This window comes from Asterias amurensis, chromosome 7 (genome assembly GCF_032118995.1).
Source record: "Asterias amurensis chromosome 7, ASM3211899v1".
NCBI lineage: Eukaryota > Metazoa > Echinodermata > Asteroidea > Forcipulatida > Asteriidae > Asterias > Asterias amurensis.
Genome location: NC_092654.1, coordinates 1,491,870 through 1,512,152, shown reverse-complemented (window position 1 = coordinate 1,512,152; position 20,283 = coordinate 1,491,870). Strand labels below are relative to the sequence as shown.

General features: G+C 37.8%; 1 protein-coding gene across 2 annotated transcripts in view; it reads right to left on the bottom strand.

Moving 5' to 3' along the window:
• LOC139939527 (ubiquitin-conjugating enzyme E2 E1-like) overlaps nt 1-14,658 on the bottom strand; it is a 47,461-nt gene extending 32,803 nt beyond the window's left edge. Inside the window, exons 1-3 of one of the 2 annotated variants that reach the window (XM_071935523.1) lie at nt 14,550-14,658; nt 13,788-14,023; nt 13,210-13,260 (exon numbers count right to left, since the gene is read on the bottom strand). In XM_071935523.1, coding sequence (XP_071791624.1) covers nt 13,210-13,260; nt 13,788-13,993 — 257 coding nt within the window. In that variant the 5' untranslated portion in view covers nt 13,994-14,023; nt 14,550-14,658. Of the gene's footprint in view, nt 1-13,209; nt 13,261-13,787; nt 14,024-14,307; nt 14,478-14,549 lie in introns of those variants that run through there. The other variant, XM_071935524.1, reaches the window with a different exon arrangement.
• Nucleotides 14,659-20,283: the final 5,625 nt, after the last annotated feature.

Genomic DNA, 20,283 nt, shown 5'->3' with positions numbered 1-20,283 from the left:
AAACTGCCTCTAGCTACCAGAAAACTTGATAGTCTAGTTGGTAAGACACTGCTCTAGAATTACAACGGTCGTGGGTTTGAATAGTCTAGGTTCGAATCCCACTCGAGGACAATTTTTTTTAAAGGACTTGGGAAAATTACTGAGTATACAGTGCTTACACGCATCGGTGTATGGGTAAAAACCAAAATTAATATTCTTAATCCCCGATGCAAATTTAACATCTATTATATATCGTTTTGGTACCTGCTGCCAGTGCATGGTGTTCGGACTACCTCTAGCTGCCGGGCAACCTCGGTAGTCTTGGTGGTAAGACACTGCTCTAGAATTGCAAGGGTCGTGGGTTCAAATCCCACCCAAAGAAAATGCCTGTGATCTTTTTTCACGAACTCTGGAAGGTTCCCAGTCGGTATACAGTGCTTACACATGTCGGTGTATGAGTAAAACCAAAATTAATATACACAGCCTTAGCGATAACAATGGTGTCTTTGTTGCAGAACGTATACATCCATGACTAGATCGCTGTCAATTATCAGAAAATGAACGACCAACAAATATTGACTTAGTGTTTACTCATGCACTCAGTATTAATAAGTTAGTACGTAATGTTTGTTTATGACCTCATAATATTGGCAGGCTTGCTATTTGGCCTTTGGAAAAGTGTAGCAATATTGTATTTGAGTACAATCACTGACCTATGAATGAGTAGACATGGTAAAGGCATAGACCTTTAAAGGCTTAGACACTATTGGTAATCACTCAAAACAACTGTGAGCATAAAGAATTACTTTGTAACAAGCAATGGGGAGCTGTTGATAATATCAAACATCGTGAGAAACGACTCCCTCTGACGTAACATAGTTTTTGAGAAAGAGGTAATTTCTCAGTCAAATAAAGCCTATAAGCACAAAAACTTGCTAAAGTAAAGAATAGAATTGCTTAACAGAAACAAGTAACCCAATCAAAATTACATTCAGTTTGCATTGTTGTAGTTTTTTGTGGCAGGTGCTTCACTCAATTTTCGCTAAGCAAACAAATGGGTCATGCAGAACTTTCTGCTTGACAGCTTTCTGAAATTGGGCCCAGTTTGTAAGACACTGCTCTAGAATTGCAAGGGCCGTGGGTTTGAATCCCACCCGAGTAACATGCCTGTGATATTTTTTTCACAGGACTCGGGGAAAGTATACAGTGCTAACACACATTGGTGTACGGAAAAAGAAACGACACCAACAACCAAAATTAATATTCTTTATCCCCGATGCAAATTTAACATCTCTTATAAAGAGATATTGAGTACATTGGATCTATAGTGGACAGGTCCACAGAGGCCAAAGTTGGGTCACGTTCCTTTGGTTGTGCTGGGATGGGGAAGAGGAGAGGGGTGGGGGGGTATCACAGTCTGAGGACCCACCAAATGACCACTCCCATATTCACAGTATGTACATGCACACAAGGCGTCTCAAGTTACCTTGAAGACAATTTGTCAGCCATAAAAAAAAGTCAGCTTGACAGAAGAATGTTGTTTACTCTACAAAAAGTCAAGCCCCATTGTGCAGCGATCTAACATCCTTATTAGAAGTACAATGGTAATCAATGGCCGACACAATGGAATGATCCTTGGCAGGGTGCCTTAATACAAGAAAAAAGACACTCGAGCATTGTCAGAGAAGGTTATATGCTGGTCAGTGTGAACAGTGTATCGGGTTCAAGAAACAACACACAAGCAATGACACAGGGTGCCTTAATACAAGGAAAAAGACACTCGAGCATTGTCAGAGAAGGTTATATGCTGGTCAGTGTGAACAGTGTATCGGGTTCGAAAAACAACACACACGAGCAACAACACACCAATCGAGTAGTGTTGTTGACCCTTGCATTTTGTCAGAAACAAAACCCCCAAAGCATTATATAAGGACTGATGAATATTTGACTGGTCAAGAGCAGTCCAATCCTGCCCTTGATACTAGCCTTTTGTCAAGGCCTTCTAGACTTGGAAAGCTTTGTAAACAGCAGATCGCTGGCTCTACAAAGCCAATGAAGGCCTTGACAAAAGGCTACTGATACAGGCATTATATTTGATTTAGCCCTTGAATTGAAAACAGTAGAAAACTTTTGTTGAATACAAGGGCCAATCCTTACTGACACAAACTACCCTTTTCGGCTGAATTATATTTATTATCGTAGAGCCTTCAACTTCATTTCGTTGGAAGTGACGCTGCCGAGTGGTTAAGATTACCGAATTCACACGCTGGTGTTTCTGATCAGCAGAGTGTGGGTTCGAATCCCAAGCCGTGACACTGTGTCCTTTAAAAGCAAGACACTTAACCATTGGGACGTAAAGCTGTTGGTCCCATGTGTTGTGTAACGCATGTAAAAGAACCAAGTGCACTTATCGAAAAGAGAAGGGGTTCGCCCCGGTGTTCCTGGCTGTGGCTGATGTATGCGCCGTAGCACCTTGTAAACCCTTATCAAGTGCTAACTAGTTGGGTCTCAAAATTCATCACTGCAATAACCTATATTTCTGAAAGTTTGTATTTATGCTCAGCACCTTAGGTACCTTGTTTGGTAGATACGTGCGCCATATAAGACTTCAATATAATTATTATTATTGTTATGGAACGACTAGTGTCATAATCACCAAGCTGACACTCATTTGTTCTAATCTTTATTTAATTAAAAAATTAATATAGTGATTTCGTTTCTTTGTTTCATACTGACAAAAACCAATCAAGTTATGTTTGACGGATACTGGCACTTTACAAGTGTTCACTGTTTATTATTTTACTAATATCAATATTAAATTATTGAAATTAGTGAGCATAGATTAATTTACATTTAATTGTTAATTACAAATTCATTACTTCACCATTAGGAACAGACTTCAGATGTTGTTATTTTTTTAATTATAAATCAAGCGTCCTTGTGAAACAGCGGTTTTAAAAAAGAGCACAAAGCATTTACTAAAAAAATCCGTAGTTATAATCGGACAATTGAGCTGCACAAATGAACCTGTGGAAACGTACACAGCAAACACGTAGGCAGTGTATTTGTTCAACAGAGGCTCAAGCCTAGTACATAGACGCTCTTGTAATGAATCACCACTGTGGCCAACAGAAAATAAAAACTTGTTTAATGTACACCCTTTTCTTATATTTTGTTGTTGTTGGCTGTCTTGTGTTCAAGGATTTGGGTACTTTTTGTAACACAAAACACGATGTCCACAGATTTACATTAAACTTACACAGTTTGAAGATAATGATAGTAGAAAGCTTACATTAAAATATTACTTGCCGATGTGCGGTAGTTTTTGAGAAATGAGTAAACAACATTAACTCAAACAGTTTTGGACATTCGAAAAAGAAAAAAACATTGTGTACCTACTCTAAGGTGGACACACATAGTGGGTGATTTTGGACCCCCCACCCCCCAGTTGGCAGGTCATACACACAATGCATGAATGACACACCATCTTTTGTCCACGATACAGAAACCCAAGCAAAATGTGCATGTGATGACTCGGGTCCAATTTCATGGATCTGCTTACTGCAAAATTCTTACTAGGCACCCTGTAAAGCACGTATGCCGGGCGTAAGCGTAGAATTCGCGGTAAGCAGAGCCATGGCATTGGGCCCTGCATATGTAATCACTGAACTACAATTCTACACTGAAGTGGAGTTCCCTTTTCGGGCGCATAATAAACGGATAGTGTCGCCAATACAGTGAGGGGCCAGCCTATTCTCTAGCAGCCTAATTTCATCATTGATAAACCATGTCATAACTACAGTTATAAAGCCCCTTTCACACAAGAGCAATTTATCAAGGGTCCCTCGCTAAATTGTAGCATGGTTGTAAAATTTGACAAAATGCACCTCGTGTGAATGGACCATAATTTTTGGAGTGTCCAGGGTCCCTCGTAAAATCTTGTCCAAAAGATCCAACATTTATTTGGGCTAGTATTTTCATACACTTTATTTAACTAGAACCAACTATGTCCAGCATTTGTTCGTCCGTGCACACAGGAGTCACCAACTACGTGTGTTCATGAAATAATTACAGTACATTTGTTTTCGTTCCGTGCACAACCGAGTATCAGTGCAGATTACAAACTCATTGTTGTCTGGCATTATCCAAATTGGGATGTTTACTCGTTCGTTTTAAATTCCCATTTGAATCTCCGTGCCCAAATGAGACTATCCGCGGTGCTCAATCAGGAAACCCTTGGGGCATGAGCAACTAACCACATTAGTTCATGATACACACATCTGAAAGTACATAATGTACATGTATGATAAACAGGAAAGAACACCCGCTACATGTTACATTTGTTCATTCAATGAATTGATCAAACCCAGGGCCCAGTTTCATACAGCTGTTTACCCGTAAGCAAATTTTTGTGCTTACTGTAGAAGAAAATGTGCCTAATCATAAACGTATTTCACCATGATTTTTCAAGTAAGCAGAACATTTTTAGGCGCGCATGCACTTTCACTATGGATTTGCATTGTTACGTCACTCGTGAGCTTACTGTAAGCACAAAACAGCTGCTTACATGTTTTATGAAATTGGCCCCAGGCCACAGTTCCATAGAGCTACTTAAACGCAACAAGCAGCTAGGCACAACTAGCTTAATAGAATTTGGTTACCAGCCAAAACACCATATCACATCTACCATATGTGACTGGTAACCTACTTAAATCTCTACTAAGCAGCAGAGATCTAACAAACACACTACATTGTACGTGTACATGTCCTACATTTCAGAATGAATTGATCAAAACTAGTTTCAAAGAGCTGCTTAACCACAACAAGCAGCTAACCACAACAAGCAGCTAGCCACAACTAGCTTACTAGAGTTTGGTTACCAGCCAAAACACCATATTACATGTACCATATGTATGTGACTGGTAACTACTGGTAACCTTCTTAAATCTCTACTAAGCAGCAGAGAGCTACCGAACACACTTCATTGTAAGTATATGTAGCCTACAATTCAGAATGAATTGATTAAAACTAGTCATAGAGCTGTTTAAACACAACCAGCAGCTAGCCACAACTAGCTTACTAGAATTTGGTAACCAGCCAAAACCACATACCACCATCTGTGACCGGTATTCTGCTTATCTCTACATGTACCTAGCAGAAAATTATTAAGCAATATTTTAAAAAGCAGCTCTATGAAATTGGACCCGAGTGAGTTGTTGCCAGGAAGGAAAATGAAAAATGGGCACATGGCCAGGGATTCCCCCATTAGAGAAAATGATTCAATTAACACCTTCTGAATATTCATGAGGGAAAACCTGGCTTCCTCTGCAGTCACCATCTGAGTGTTCAATAATAAACGGAATCACTTACTGATAGTGTCGGTGTGAACCTTTGTATAAATCATTAGAGGTAGGGCCATATTTTGGTTATGACCCCCGGAAAAATTGTGCCATTCTTATGTAAAGGCCTGCATGTACAAAGACAGTATCGGTGCATAGTGTAAGCACGCTGCAAAAATGTTTCCTCTAAAATGCCCCCGTTAGAAAGCAGTAAAATTATGTCAAAAATGTGACTGAATAGGGAGACTGCCAACAATAGGGGTACGGTAGATACATGTGGCTCAGTTGGCAGGGCACTGGCATGCTGGTTCAAAATCCGCTGTAATCAATTGTTCTTTGTCATAGTGTTAGCCAAAGGAATGTCTGGGTGTCTTTTTGATACCCGGTTTTGAATTTGGACACGCTGTTTCCTTTTGTCATTTACTGTAAATGAGCAATTTGGACACCCAGTTTTGAAATTTTCAGCATAATTGGACACCCTTAAAAATAACAAAAACTTGACTAAAACATTGTTAGCAGATATATATCTGCTAAGCTGCTTTAAGAAATGGGGACCTGTATATTTTGGTAAATATACACATTGTGCCGAAACATCTAAGACGAAGGGAATCTAGAACACTTATAGTAGTACCCAGGCCTGTATGATTCATTTTTTAAAGGGCAAGGGCACTTTGTCGCCTTGGTTGCCCCCGTGAAATATCAGGCCTGAGTACCTCCAACCTCCACCAAAATGGAGCAGTTCAATATAATAATATCGAAGTCTTATATAGCGCACGTATACAAACAAGGTACTCAAGGCGCTGAGTAGAAATACAAACTTTCAGAAAGATAGGTAGGCCTTAATTGCAGTGATGAATTTTGAGACCCAATTATTTAGCACCTTATGGGTTTACAAGGTGTGACGGCGCATACAGCAGCCGCAGCCAGGAACACCGGGGCGAACCCCTTCTCTTTTTGCTAAGTGCACTGGGTTCTTTTACATGCATTAAACCACACATGGAACCAACAGCTTTACGTCCCATCCAAAGGACAAAGCAATGGTTAAGTGTCTTGCTTTAAGGACACTAGTGTCACGACTGGGGATCCGAACCCACACTCTGCTGATCAGAAACACCAGAGTTTGAATTCGGTGCTCGGCCACGACACTTCCATATATACCGAACATTCTCCGAGGAGATTTGATAACGAGCTGCATTATAGACCATTGTTAACAACAACACACCATACATCAACAGCTCTGACCGAATGATGAAGTCTGACATGCAAATGCAACCTTCAATTATTTAATCTAATGCATTATTAAGACGATTAATTAGCTACTCCTCAGCAAGAATACAGAAGAGACTGCCAAGAGCAAAACAAATTCCACATTCTATAAATGAGCAGCGATTAAATCCCTCAGTTTTATGACAGCCTGATTTCTGCATCCTGTTGAGGAGGTTTGGATCACACTGTAGTTGTTTTAGTCATCTGTGAATCGGCCCGACGGTAAATTGTTTTTGTCAATCTTTACTGACAGGCTAATTAGGGTATATATTTTATTTCCTTTGTATATATCATTCGCCCCTCATTAAACTGAACTTAAAGGCTCTAGTAAGGTAGAGCATAAAAGGTGTGTTTGGAAAAGCACCTCAGCTGCTAATCTTTCTTCGGTTTTGAGGTTACTAGGGTGTCGTGGTCGAGTGGTTAAGAGCACAGAATTCAAGTTCTGGTGGTTAAGTCATTGGAGTGTGGGTTCGAACCCTGGTCGTGACACTTGTGTCCTTGAGCAAGATGCTCTACTACTATAATTGCTTCTCTTCACCCAATAAATGTGAACCTGCGAGGGAAGAGATCGATATTGTTTTTATGAAAAAGCCACTAGCACCATACGGATGCAAACATGTGCATTCCATCATGACACGGTTTCTACTAGTCACTTGTCAGAGGAAAATTACAAAGGGCAACATTCGCACACATGTGACAGTTGTAACTAGACAGTTGGTTCCTAATATTAATAAGAAATGTATTATGGTAAACCTACATGTAGGCAGGTATATTGTTTTGTATAATGTAGCACAATCGGGTAAGTAATGTTTACAAAACAGGCATTGCTCATTTCCAACACCTGTCGCGGTTGTCGCATGCATATTATAATAATAGTGGCCTCTTACAGCGAGCATATCCGTCACTCAGTGACGCTCATGGCACTTTTTACACAGTATTTTCCTGCAAGGTATGTGGGACTACGTTCAAATTATGAGATCTACTCCTTTTGCATAGCACCATGCAATGGTTGAAAAGGTGCTGTGGCACAATATGCAGCCAATCGCTATGTATGAAGTTCAGGGCAAAAATTCATATATAGCAAGCTGCCAAGTATAACAAACTACTTCATAAGTAGAAGTTTATTTTAAGGTGAATCTTATTGACTGGAACATGGCAACATTACAAGGGACACCAATGCAATGTCCAAGGGGCATGGAGGCAATTGCCCCTGTTGCCTTCGTGGAGTATCAGGCCTTAAGGGGACACCAAGACAATAACCAAGGGGCATGGAGGCAATTGTCCCTTCTGCCTTCGTGGAGTATCAGGCCTGCAAAGGACACCAAGGCAATGACCAAGGGGCATGGAGGCAATTGCCCAGCTGTTGCCCCGTGGAGTATCAGGCCTGAGTGTTCAATCGCTTAATACGTAACGGCATACCCAGGTTCCTCACTCTATGGTAACAGGGACACTGTGGTAGGTAACCAGACGCCCAGACGGGGGGTTCTGGGTGTCTTTTGGACAACGCACAGCACATGAAAGCCCATGGTCATCGCCTTGGTGCCCCTTGAAATATTCCAGTAGAGAATCTACATGTCCATTCCTGAAGTGCCCTTTACCGAGGAGAACCCCTTGCCCATTTAACAAATGAAGTATACGGTCTGCAATTTTGACCACCAACCTCCAAAACGGACACCTCAAACGATGCCCTCTCCAGAAGTGCCATAGACTTGCACTACATGAACACCAACGTACATGTACACATCAATGGAGGAAGGAAATTGTATACTACACAGTTACGGCGCAGACAGCACAACCCTTTATTTAGCAACACCACAAATTGTCATTCATACATTGCTGCTCTTCAATTTAAAGGAACACGTTGCCTTGGATCGGTCGAGTTGGTCTTTGAAAAGCGTTTGTAACCGTTTTTTATAAAATGCATATGGGTAGAAAGATGTTATAAAAGTAGAATACAATGATCTACACAAATTTGCCTCGAAATTGCGTGGTTTTCCTTTTACCTCGTCGACTAATACGTCGGCCATTTATGGGGGGTCAAAATTTTGACTCCCATAAATGGCCGACCATGTTAGTTCGCACAGTAGAAGGAAAACCACGCAATTTGGAGGCAAACTTGTGTGGATCATTGTATTCTACTTTAAAAACATTTTTCCAACCATATGCATTTTATAAAAAACGGTTACAAACGCTTTTGTTTTGACCAACTCGTCCGATCCAAGGCAACGTGTTCCTTTAATCCTGCCATGAGCATCTGTATACGTGTATTAACATACACAGATGGTACAAAGTACTTATTAGATAAATGAGTGTATAGTTTAATTCGGTCAATGAGGCAAAAGGTACCATAAGAGGCCTGGGCCCAGTTTAATACCTGCTTCAGCACAAAAAGTAGCTGAGCACAATTAAATTATGCTTACCAGAATAAGGTCACTAGCCAAAGTACAATGTTGCACATGTATACAAATCTTTGACTGGAATCCTGCATATTTTTGCGTAGCAGAAAAATATGTGCAAGCAATATTTTCTGCTTTAAAAGCAGCTCTGTGGGGTCCAGGGCCCAATTTCATGGCTTTGCTTACCACCAAATTCTGCGCTTACCATCACCATTCTCTACTAAAGCACCAAATGTCTGCGCTAGCTGCAAGCAAAGAATGCCTAGAAACATGGATCATGCACGTTCCCTGCTAACCCATGAAATATGCTTAACATAAGCACGGAATTTCCTAAAAAAGCTTGGATTCTTTGCTTGTACGGTAAACAGAGCCACGAAATTGGGCCCTGCAGTAAAGCCAAGATACAGCCAAAAATCATCCACTAAAATCATCCGCTATTTTTAAAATGACAAAACAGGTATTGCACTCAGTGCATCGAATGGAGAGTTCCGCTCCCCTGAAAGATGGAATAATCTTGTTGCCAAATTCCCAGCAGCCACAATCCCCGCATAATCTGGGACAGATGTTAAGATCAAGAAACCAATATTATGACACGCAGACAGAGAAGTGTGTGTGTGTGTTGAACAGCGAGTACAATAACCAAAAAACCCTAGCTGTAGCTGGCCGAAAGCTTCTTTGTACTGTCTTGTTTAAATTTTCTCTTCAGCGCCTTGTATCCTTTGGCGTTGCCGTTTTATAATTACAGTTCTCATTATTTATTATCAAAAGGCATGCAGGCCTGATACTTCATGGAGGCATTGAAGGTGATTGCCTCCATGCCCCCTTGTCATTGCCTTGGTGCCCCTGAAATGCTCCGAGTAGAAATTTAGAATTTCCTCATTAGGTTGCCCTTTACCAAAGAGAAAATGCCTTGCTGCCCTTGCCCCTTTCAAAAACGAAGCATACAGGCTTGCCATAATCAACAAATCTTTCCAGAGCCAACAAACACTCCAAAAGAGATTTACAGACGATTGTGCCCACACGTAAATCGTTAATCCTTACTTCCTCAGTTGCTTTTATTTTTAGTCCCACCATTCAAAGCTTCTATCATTACTTCCATGTACATCATACACAGGTACTCTACGACTGTAATGGAAGTGCTTGGAAAAACCTTCTTCAAAAACTTCAAGTGACTGAAGTTATTGAAGTGCGTTTTATTTTTGAATACTCCTCAACCCTACTCAGTATGATGGATTTAAAAGCGACAAAAGTGATCACGATAGACTGTAAAATCATAGCGCATGTACATAGAATTTAAACAACAATTATAATACCCTTTCCTTGGTCATCGAACATAACAGATTTTCCTTATTAAATACCAGCCAGCACAATTCTCAGAATTAGATAAAAGTATCCTATACGGGAGATAAGACTTTCTAGACAATATGACACAATCCTATCCAGTGCCTAAAGAAAAGACTTTAAGCAATTTTTAAGAACCGTTATTTCATATTGACAACTACATGTATGGAGCCATCTAAATGTCTACATCTGCATCAAATATCGTTTAAAATCCATATTCCATCCTATTCATGTATTTTCAAAATAATCATAGACCCTTAACATTTTTAACTAAATGGGGCCTTTAAAAACAATAACATTGCAGAAAGTTCTTTCTCAGTTAGATTCTGGTCTTGCAAAATAAATTCTTGCCCAGTAAACATTTGTGAGCTACAAGCCATGCAGCCTTGCGGAATTTTACCCCAAATCTAATTCCTTGATCCAACGTCTTTACACTTTCCAATAACATCTGCTATCACAATTTCATAACCAACAACGATATCCCTTGCGCAGTACAGCTACTAACAAAAAATCATCATTTTGCTACCCAAGCATTCAGCGTGCATGTTCAGTCCAAATACTTTGCTATGCAAAATTGCTAGACGAAATCCAACAGTCCCAGAACAATAATAATAGCATGGCATCTTGCACTGCCTCAAACACTTCAAAAAAAGGCCTGGTCAAAAAATAACAGAATATAAGCAAAAAACCTGTTATTACTATGCACATATAAATGTAACTCGGTTAAAATGAGAAAATGAATTCTGTGTGGGAAAAATTGCACACTGATCACAGGGCTGGAATTGTAAACTGGACCACAGGTCCAAAGCAAGTGATTTTAGCCCCTGGGCTAGCGGAATTACAAATGGGAAAGTCAAGCAGTCTCGTATTTGAATTGAATATGATAACAACTGTGTAATTGATTTCAGTAGTGTGAAAAAAAGTTCCAGTCCATTATGAATTTTGAGCTAAAGCCAAATGGTTTTGTGGATTTCCCCCATGTCAACAACTTCAAGGGAAATTTTCTTGCTCAATGATTTTTTTTAAGGACTGAAAGTGAAACGAGAAAATATTGGCTGAACTAACATACATCACAACTGTACAATAAATGTACACAATTTATACAGATATTATATTGATTGATTTATACATCAATCAATGTTGTATGCATACGTGTACATTTGCACATTAAATATTTGATATCATTTTACGGTGCCCTTCGACAGTTGTCAATAGTTGTCGTCAATAATGGTCAGTGAATTCTGACTGAATGAACAACCAGATTTCCTGTGATACATTTCAACCTAACTCATTATATCAACAAAGCAGAAAACCTTGAACAATGCTGTAACATAACACGCTGTATGTACTTGTTACGGCACCCATGTGGACTTTGTAACACAATGAATAAAACCCGTCAAGCGTCAAAACATGTACTTTCACAACAATTATACACATTGCCCTTGGTAATAATTACCTAAACAAAGACCAAATTGTAGGACTTTAACAAAAACTGATGCCTTATCGTACTTTAACTAGAGGCTTTCAAAACAGAACAAAACAGAACAACCCAAATAATCATTTAACCTGCTCAAAATTTCATATCAGCTGTCCTTCAAAATCTCAAGGGATGACCTTGAGAGGGTCAGGGGTCAAGTGTCAAGCGTTGGGTTTTATTTGATTGGCCATGACAATGGTCTTTTACACTGTAGCAATGCAAAACCAAAGTGTGTTTTTAGTAATCAAATGTATATAACAGACTTTTTTTCTGGCAGGTACGTATGTCTGTCAAAAAAGACACCCCTGTCAGAAACACATTTTTGTCCTTCAAACATTTTCAGGCTTAGAACCTATTGAAGCTTAGCGGACACTTTTTCAAATAAACTTTTTCAAATATTTGTTTACAAATAAATCTTGCTTATCAGAAACAGGCCACCAGGGAAAAATTACATGAGTACGACTCATGCCGCACATATTTTTGCTTAGCAAAGAAATTTGCTGTATAATAGCTTTATGACATTGGGCCGCTTGCCAGCAAAATATACGCATAAAGGTTTAATTACAATGAAATAATAATAGTTGCGGAAAATTAATTACACTTGTGGGATTATGTGTTGGAAAATGATTTGTTAGAAACTCGTTTTAAAGTCTTAATTAGTGTCCACGTTGCTCCCGGGCTAAATCCCGAGCACAGCTTTTACTAAAAAGCAATTTGTGTCTGTGTACACACAGATGAAGTTACAACAAGCATGAAAATCATATATTTGGCCAAAAAACTATGCATTTTTTTGTAACATTCATAATGAAAACTATGGATTGTATATACAAATTGACGTGGAGAAGAACGAAGTATAATTTCAAGCAAATAACTTGAATGTATTCCTAGTTTGGATTACTTACTAAGAAATTTCCTCTCTTTTTTTCAATATTAATGTCGGACCAAAAAATCATTTATAACTTACCAAAATGGTACCTTACGATTATGCTTTTATGGTTATAATGTGAAATATCATTACAAGTTTGACAGTAATTAGTCATGATTAGACAAAGCCAACATCGTTAAACCATGCCTGGTTGAATAATTAGCTGTACTCAATCAAATTATAAATGCATAAGTATGCATTTATAAATAATTCAATTGTAAATCTGACAATTTGAAACACAGAAAAAAGCAACAGCAAAAAAAGGAAATCTTTTCATAACTAGACAAATGTTAGATCCAAGCACAAAGACATGTTTGGTCACTTGGTAAATAACATAAATTACGTCGAAACACAAAAAGGCTACCTAAATTCCGTTAAAATATTGTTAACTTGGGTACGATGGGACAATATTTGTTTATTTGTCGATCATATTGATTAAAAACTAAAACTAAAAAACAACACAGTGAAATTTGTATTTTTGTTTACCTGCAATTTGGAGGAGGGTCCAACATGATTTCGGTCAACTCTTTCTGAATCCTAAACAAAAGGAACAAAACAAACATTGTTTCAAAAAAATAAATCATAGACTGTCCACTTTGAGGGGGAAACTCGATAAAATGTAAAAAATTTGACTCAATCTCCAATATTTGTACACAGCATATTGAGTGGCACAATGGAACTGCATTAAAAACATGGCCGATCACTTAACCATTGGCCCTATGAGGCTTAACTTCCAGGAATAATTTCTCGATTTTCCAACCCAACATGGAGAAAATATTCACACCAGTAGAAAGATCTCGGTAAAATCTATCAAATAGGGCATGTCTGGTCGCTCAGTTCTGGACCGTTTTCGAGAGGGAATGGTTTTTAGCTTATATGCAAATGAGCTAGAACACAGTAACGGGAGCTGCAAAGCGGACTTTACATTTCGTGGCATGTCAATGTCTTGCTATTCAATGATTAGACATCGATCGCACGACCATCGGCCTCAAAACCGCCTCACAAAAACACACACTTTATCCTCACTTAGTTACAGGTTTTTTTAGTCTGTCTGGGGTTTATACCTTTTGGCACTCGTCTTATACATTTTATTGGTCCACTTTCCCGATGTTGTTGCCTTTTGATCACAATCTGGGGAATTCACCACGGCGGGTTCGACTGCAGCGGTCGAGACTACAGCAACCGCGGCGGCAGCAGCAGCAACATTTGCCCGACGACCACCGGTAGAAACAACATGCTGTTGTTGAGCTTCATGGTCCACCCCATTCATTTTGACATCCGAAACCCGAAGAAATCAGACCTGTAAACAACAAAGATGAACTGGTTATTAATCTCGGCAATCCGGTGAAGATTACGACGAAGGGAAAAGCTTTTCTCCGAGCAAAGTTGATTTAAAAACCCAACGCGCTTCGGGACTTTTCCTGGCCGTCCAGCTGCCAAAAGATGCAAACAGAACAATTTGTTTGACTCGGCTAATTTACTCGAATCCAAAAGCCAGAATTTCCCAAATTCTCTGACATGACTCTCTGATATTTTCTCCACAGTCACACCGGATTTAAACCTCCTTGTTAACACGGAACTTACACTACAAAGACAGAAACTGTGCGTGAGTCGCCACAATTTTAGACCTTTAAATGAACTGTCCATTCGTAAAGGCCTACTGTGTGTGAGTGATGAATGAATGCAATGCAAAGCCAGCATTCATAAAGGCGACATCCCAAGCATGAACTTCCAAAACAAAGATCCACAAATTCGTCACATCAAAACTCCCGAATGGCTTTTTGATCTCATCTTTCTAATGGATGGAACCAAAACAAGCAATGTACCTTTAAAAAATAGTCGATTTTCACTGTCACAAACGGTAAAATATTCGCCAAAAATGTGAGACGATCCGACTGCACGCACGGTAGAGAACTTGCATCCGGCGAGTGCACGGGTTGGCTGGTGCAGTTAGTACACCTCCCCCCTCTGTGTGCTGTTTATACACACTACTAACAAAAATGGCTTTACGCATCACTTGATTTTAGCATAGGGGAATATCACAATTTGATAAACAATTTGATAAACAAGATAAAGTAAACAATTATCTTGCGTTATGACCGATAGTTTTCCCCTACTGTTTTATGAACAATTGCGTTGCTAAATTAATTGTTTTCCGTTGATAAGTTTAATACACAACAGAGAGCTGTGTCGAGCCGAGATTTGGGATGATGTAACAACAATATAATATTCATATAATAAAAAGACCACCCATACAAATATCATATTATTTTATTACCTCATAAAATAACAAAAATGTTCATGGATTTAGGAAATACATGAACATATCTTGTTAAATAAGCTTATCTGTAGGGTTGATACTACGGTTTGATCGGTAATACTTGCTGGGTAGAATTTGTGTTCTTTGGGAATTAGGTCTGTTTACTTGTTTACTTTTCCATGAAAACGATTATTGCAAAATGTTTTGTTAAAAACAACTATTTATGTCACAACAATATAAATCATTGTTTTATTGCTTAAAGGCAGTGGACACTATTGGTAATTGTCAAAGACTACTTCACAGTTGATGTATCTCCACAAATGCATAAAATAACAAACCTGTGAAAATTTGAGCTCAATCGGTCATCGAACTTGTGAGATGATAATTAAAGAAAAATACCCTTGTCACACGAAGTTGTGTGCGTGTAGATAGTTGATTTCGAGACCTCAAGTTCTAAACTTGAGGTCTCGAAATCAAATTCGTGGAAAATTACTTCTTTCTTGAAAACTATGGCACTTCAGTGGGAGCCATTTCTCACAATGTTTTATACCATCAACCTCTCCCCATTACTCGTCACCAAGCTGGGTTTTACGCTAATAATTATTTTGAGTAATTACCAATAGTGTCCACTGCCTTTAACATCAAAGTAGGTGATCCCGTAAAAAAAATAAAAAAACAAAACTCATGCTTGTTTGTGTTCACTGCGTCTTAGTTTTTATGTTTACATGTCAACTTATTTTAACCCCTCTTCGGTGACTCTTCCTCGGATATAAAAAACAGCACAATTAATAATTTTGAAAATACTCAAACTTTACCACAGCAAAATATCAAACAATATATATCATTTGTTCACTAATTATTATTTCATTTATTATAGGTGTAATGGTATTTTATTTTGTCTAGTTGCATAAAGAACAACAAGGAAAATGGAAATAATTAAATGGCAACAGTGCCTGTGTAGTTTATTTTAATGCATATTTTCTGACAAACTGTTCTCTTCAAAGTAGTGTTGTTATAAAAACAGATATAAGTTTTAATGGCCCAAAGTTTGGATCCGAGAAGCTTTAGGTCTACTGTATTCCTTTTTCAAGTTGTGTGTAAAAATTCCAATAACAAGCTAAATCATCAGAAAAAGAAAACAATCACAACTAAAAGGACAATTAATTGTTTATAGTACAAGGTCAAGTTTGCGTCTACAAACGCAAACAAATGCAAAAGACGTGCTTTTTATAAAAAGATTTGTCAAAAATATTCTCGATGAATATTTCAACTCATGTAATGCGAGTTTGCTATCTTGTGTAAAAGGGAAGGTATGCGTTTGGTATATATTATAATGACTCTGAAAATCAATGGTATTATGGCCATGACAGCAGTTTATTTTATAATGCATGTTTTGACAAACTTTTCGATTCAAAGTACTTTGGTTATAACAAACAACAGACATCATTATTTTTATGGGCCAACATTTGGATCCGAGTTAAATTATCTAAGACCAGTCTTCTCACTTGGTGTATCTCCACAAAAGCATAAAATAACAAATAATTTATGTGAAATTTTGAGCTCAATTGGTTGTAGAAGTTGCAAGCTAACTATGAAGAAGAAAAAAACTAATCATACGAAGTTGTGGGGGTGATGGGCTTTCAGATGCTTGATTTCGGGACCTCAAATTCTAAATCTGAGGTCTCGAAATCAAATTCGTGGAAAATTACTTCTTTCTCGAAAACTACGTTTTACTTCACAGGGAGCCATTACTCGCTACCAAGTAAGGTTTTTAATTATTTTGAATAATTACCAATAAGTGTCCACTGCCTTTCAGACTACTGCGGTATACTTTTAGGAGTAATCTTCCTGCACTGCAGGACAAACTCGCTCCAGATTTCTGGCAATTATCTTAACTTATATGCTTCCACCCTTTAAGAGGGATTTTCATTGGTTATTTAATGTACAATTAGAGTCTATATTTAATTAGTTCCAATTTTCAAATTTATACAAGTACATTTTCATTTCGATAATAAATTATTAGAGTTTAGCACTCCGTACTCAAACAAGAGATGTATCTATATTGATTTCTGGAAATTATCTAAATAAAAATGCTTCTATACCCTTTAAAGACATTGGACACTATTGGTAACTTGGTGTATCTCAACATACGCATAAAATAACAAACCTGTGGAAATTTGAGCTCAATTGGTCGTCAAAGTTGCGAGATAATAATTAGAGAAAAAAACCTTGTCACATGAAGTTGTGTGCGTTTAGATGGTTGATTTAGAGACCTCAAATTCCAAATCCGAGGTCTCGAAATCAAATTCGTGGAAAATTACTTCATTCTCGTAAACGTTGTCACTTCAGAGGGAGTCGTTTCTCACAATGTTTTATACTATCAACCTCTCCCCATTACTCGTTACCAAGTAAGGTTATATGCTAAAAATTATTTTGGGTAATTCCCAATATAGTGTCCACTGCCTTTAAGAGGGATTGTAACTGGAGTTTTATGTACAACTAGAGTTTATATTTACTGAATCCCAATTTTCGAACATACTAGTACACTTCACTTCGATGACAAATTATTAGAGTTTAGCTGTTCGTATCTACAATGATTCTTCCCCTTGTCAATTAGTACCAATGTCTTAAGAGTTCTTAATTCTGTCTTTAGCTTGTTTAGAGAGCCATTTTTTATTCGTGGCTCCCGGGCTGGATGTTTTCAGCTGTAAATTGTTTAACTCTTGACCAAATTTTGCGAAAGGGTGGTGTTTTGGGTACGTAGTTGAAGTCATGGTGGGCAAATTGTAGGAAATCGGACGTGAAATCAACGTTTTAAAATGATTATTCACTTTATGCAAATCTTTACTAAAAATTTGCATAAAGTGAATAATTATTCTAAAACGTTTACTTCTCGTCCAATTTCTCAAATTACTTGGGCACCATGACTTCAAGTACGTATCCAAAATACCCCCTTGCAAATTGTCGGGAACACGTGAAATATTTATTAACATAAAAAAACACATCAGAATGGAGTCATCTTAGATACATCCATCCCCCGGGGGCCACGAAGCATAAAGTGGCTCTCTAAAGAAGCTAAAATCAGATTGAAGAAACTCTTACACCTCGATGGTCTTACAATATGTAAGGCGGATTTTAACAGTCTCTTATCGTGTCACTCGGCGACTGCACACAAGACCTCTACCCCATTAAAACCTACTGGCTGAAAGGGCACTTATCTTTTTTTCAAAATAAAAATTGAGTAGTACTCCGCATACACTCTTATACAATCTGCAGGTTTTTTTTTATTTGAAACTAATTTTTTCAGACATCCATCATTACACACATGAGAAACAAGTTGAAAGTTAGAGTGGCCAAGTCAGTGATTCTCACTTTTCCCGTCGCCTTGTGCGCAATTGCCTAGACTTAGGCCTATAGCATGGGGCAGTTCGGGTATTTGAAGCTGTCATGGAAGATTTTATTAGTGAATTTTCTTAATTTTTATACAATCTTTGGACTGTCTGAACATGGAGGTAGAATTCTTTCTCTACCTCTATGGTCTGAAAGAGTTGTAAATGCTTATTTGGGGACCATTTGTGTAGAATAGTGCTGCCTAGTCTTGGTGAAGGCATTTCTCGGTTTCAATTCATATCACGGCTCAGCCAACTCGTATAGCGCCCCCAACGACCGCTCGGCCGTATGGCCTACAAACCTGACTTTGCCCATCCCACGAGGGACGGGCCGGGCCCCACGCGGAAGTTTATTCGGCTCTTGCAGAAAATGACAAGGGATAAACAAACCATTAACCTTATATCGGTTTTTTATCTGAAAAAGAAAAAGGAAAACAGACCCACTGCCCATTACCTTTTTTTTTTTTTATCTTAAAAGGAAAAAAAGAAAAAACAAACCCGTTACCCTTTCTCTTTTTTTAATCTTCAAAAAGGAAAAATAAACCCTTCACCATTTACCATTTTTTTAAATCTTCAAAAGGGAGAACAAAAAACAAACCCTCTACCTTTTACTGTTCTTTAATCTTCAGAAAGAAACAAAGAAAACATACCCGTTACCCTTTACCTTTTTTTCATCTACTAAAATGAAAAAGGAAAAGCAAACCCGTTACCCATTACCGTTTTTCAATCTTGAAAAAGGGAAAAGGAAAAACAAACCCTTTACCCATTACCGTATTTTAATCTTGAAAAAGGAAAAAGGAAAAACAAACCTATTACCCTTTATCATTTTTTTAATCTTGAAAAAGGAAAAAGGAAAAACAAACCTGTTACCCATTACCATTTTTTAAGCTTCAAAAAAAAAGGGGGAAAAACGAACCCTTTACCCTTTACCGTATTTTAATCTTGAAAAAGGAAAAAGGAAAAACAAACCTATTACCCTTTATCATTTTTTTTAATCTTGAAAAAGGGAAAAGGAAAAACAAACCCTTACCCTTTACCGTATTTTAATCTTGAAAAAGGAAAAAGGAGAAAGGAAAAACAAACCCTTTACCCTTTACCGTATTTTAATCTTGAAAAAGGAAACAAGAAAACAAACCTATCCCCCCTATCATTTTTTTAATCTTGAAAAAGGGAAAAGGAAAAACAAACCTATTACCCTTTATCATTTTTTCAATCTTGAAAAAGGAAAAACAAACCCTTTACCCTTTACCGTATTTTAATCTTCAAAAAGAAAAAAGGAAAAACAAACCCTTTACCCATTACCGTATTTTAATCTTGAAAAAGGAAAAAGGAAAAACAAACCTATTACCCTTTATCATTTTTTTAATCTTGAAAAAGGAAAAAGGAAAAACAAACCTGTTACCCATTACCATTTTTTAAGCTTCAAAAAAAAAAGGGGAAAAACGAACCCTTTACCCTTTACCGTATTTTAATCTTGAAAAAGGAAAAAGGAAAAACAAACCTATTACCCTTTATCATTTTTTTTAATCTTGAAAAAGGGAAAAGGAAAAACAAACCCTTACCCTTTACCGTATTTTAATCTTGAAAAAGGAAAAAGGAGAAAGGAAAAACAAACCCTTTACCCTTTACCGTATTTTAATCTTGAAAAAGGAAACAAGAAAACAAACCTATCCCCCCTATCATTTTTTTAATCTTGAAAAAGGGAAAAGGAAAAACAAACCTATTACCCTTTATCATTTTTTCAATCTTGAAAAAGGAAAAAGGAAAAACAAACCCTTTACCCTTTACCGTATTTTAATCTTCAAAAAGAAAAAAGGAAAAACAAACCCTTTACCCTTTACCGTATTTTAATCTTGAAAAAAGAAACAGGAAAAACAAACCTATTACCCGTTACCATTTTTTCAATCTTGA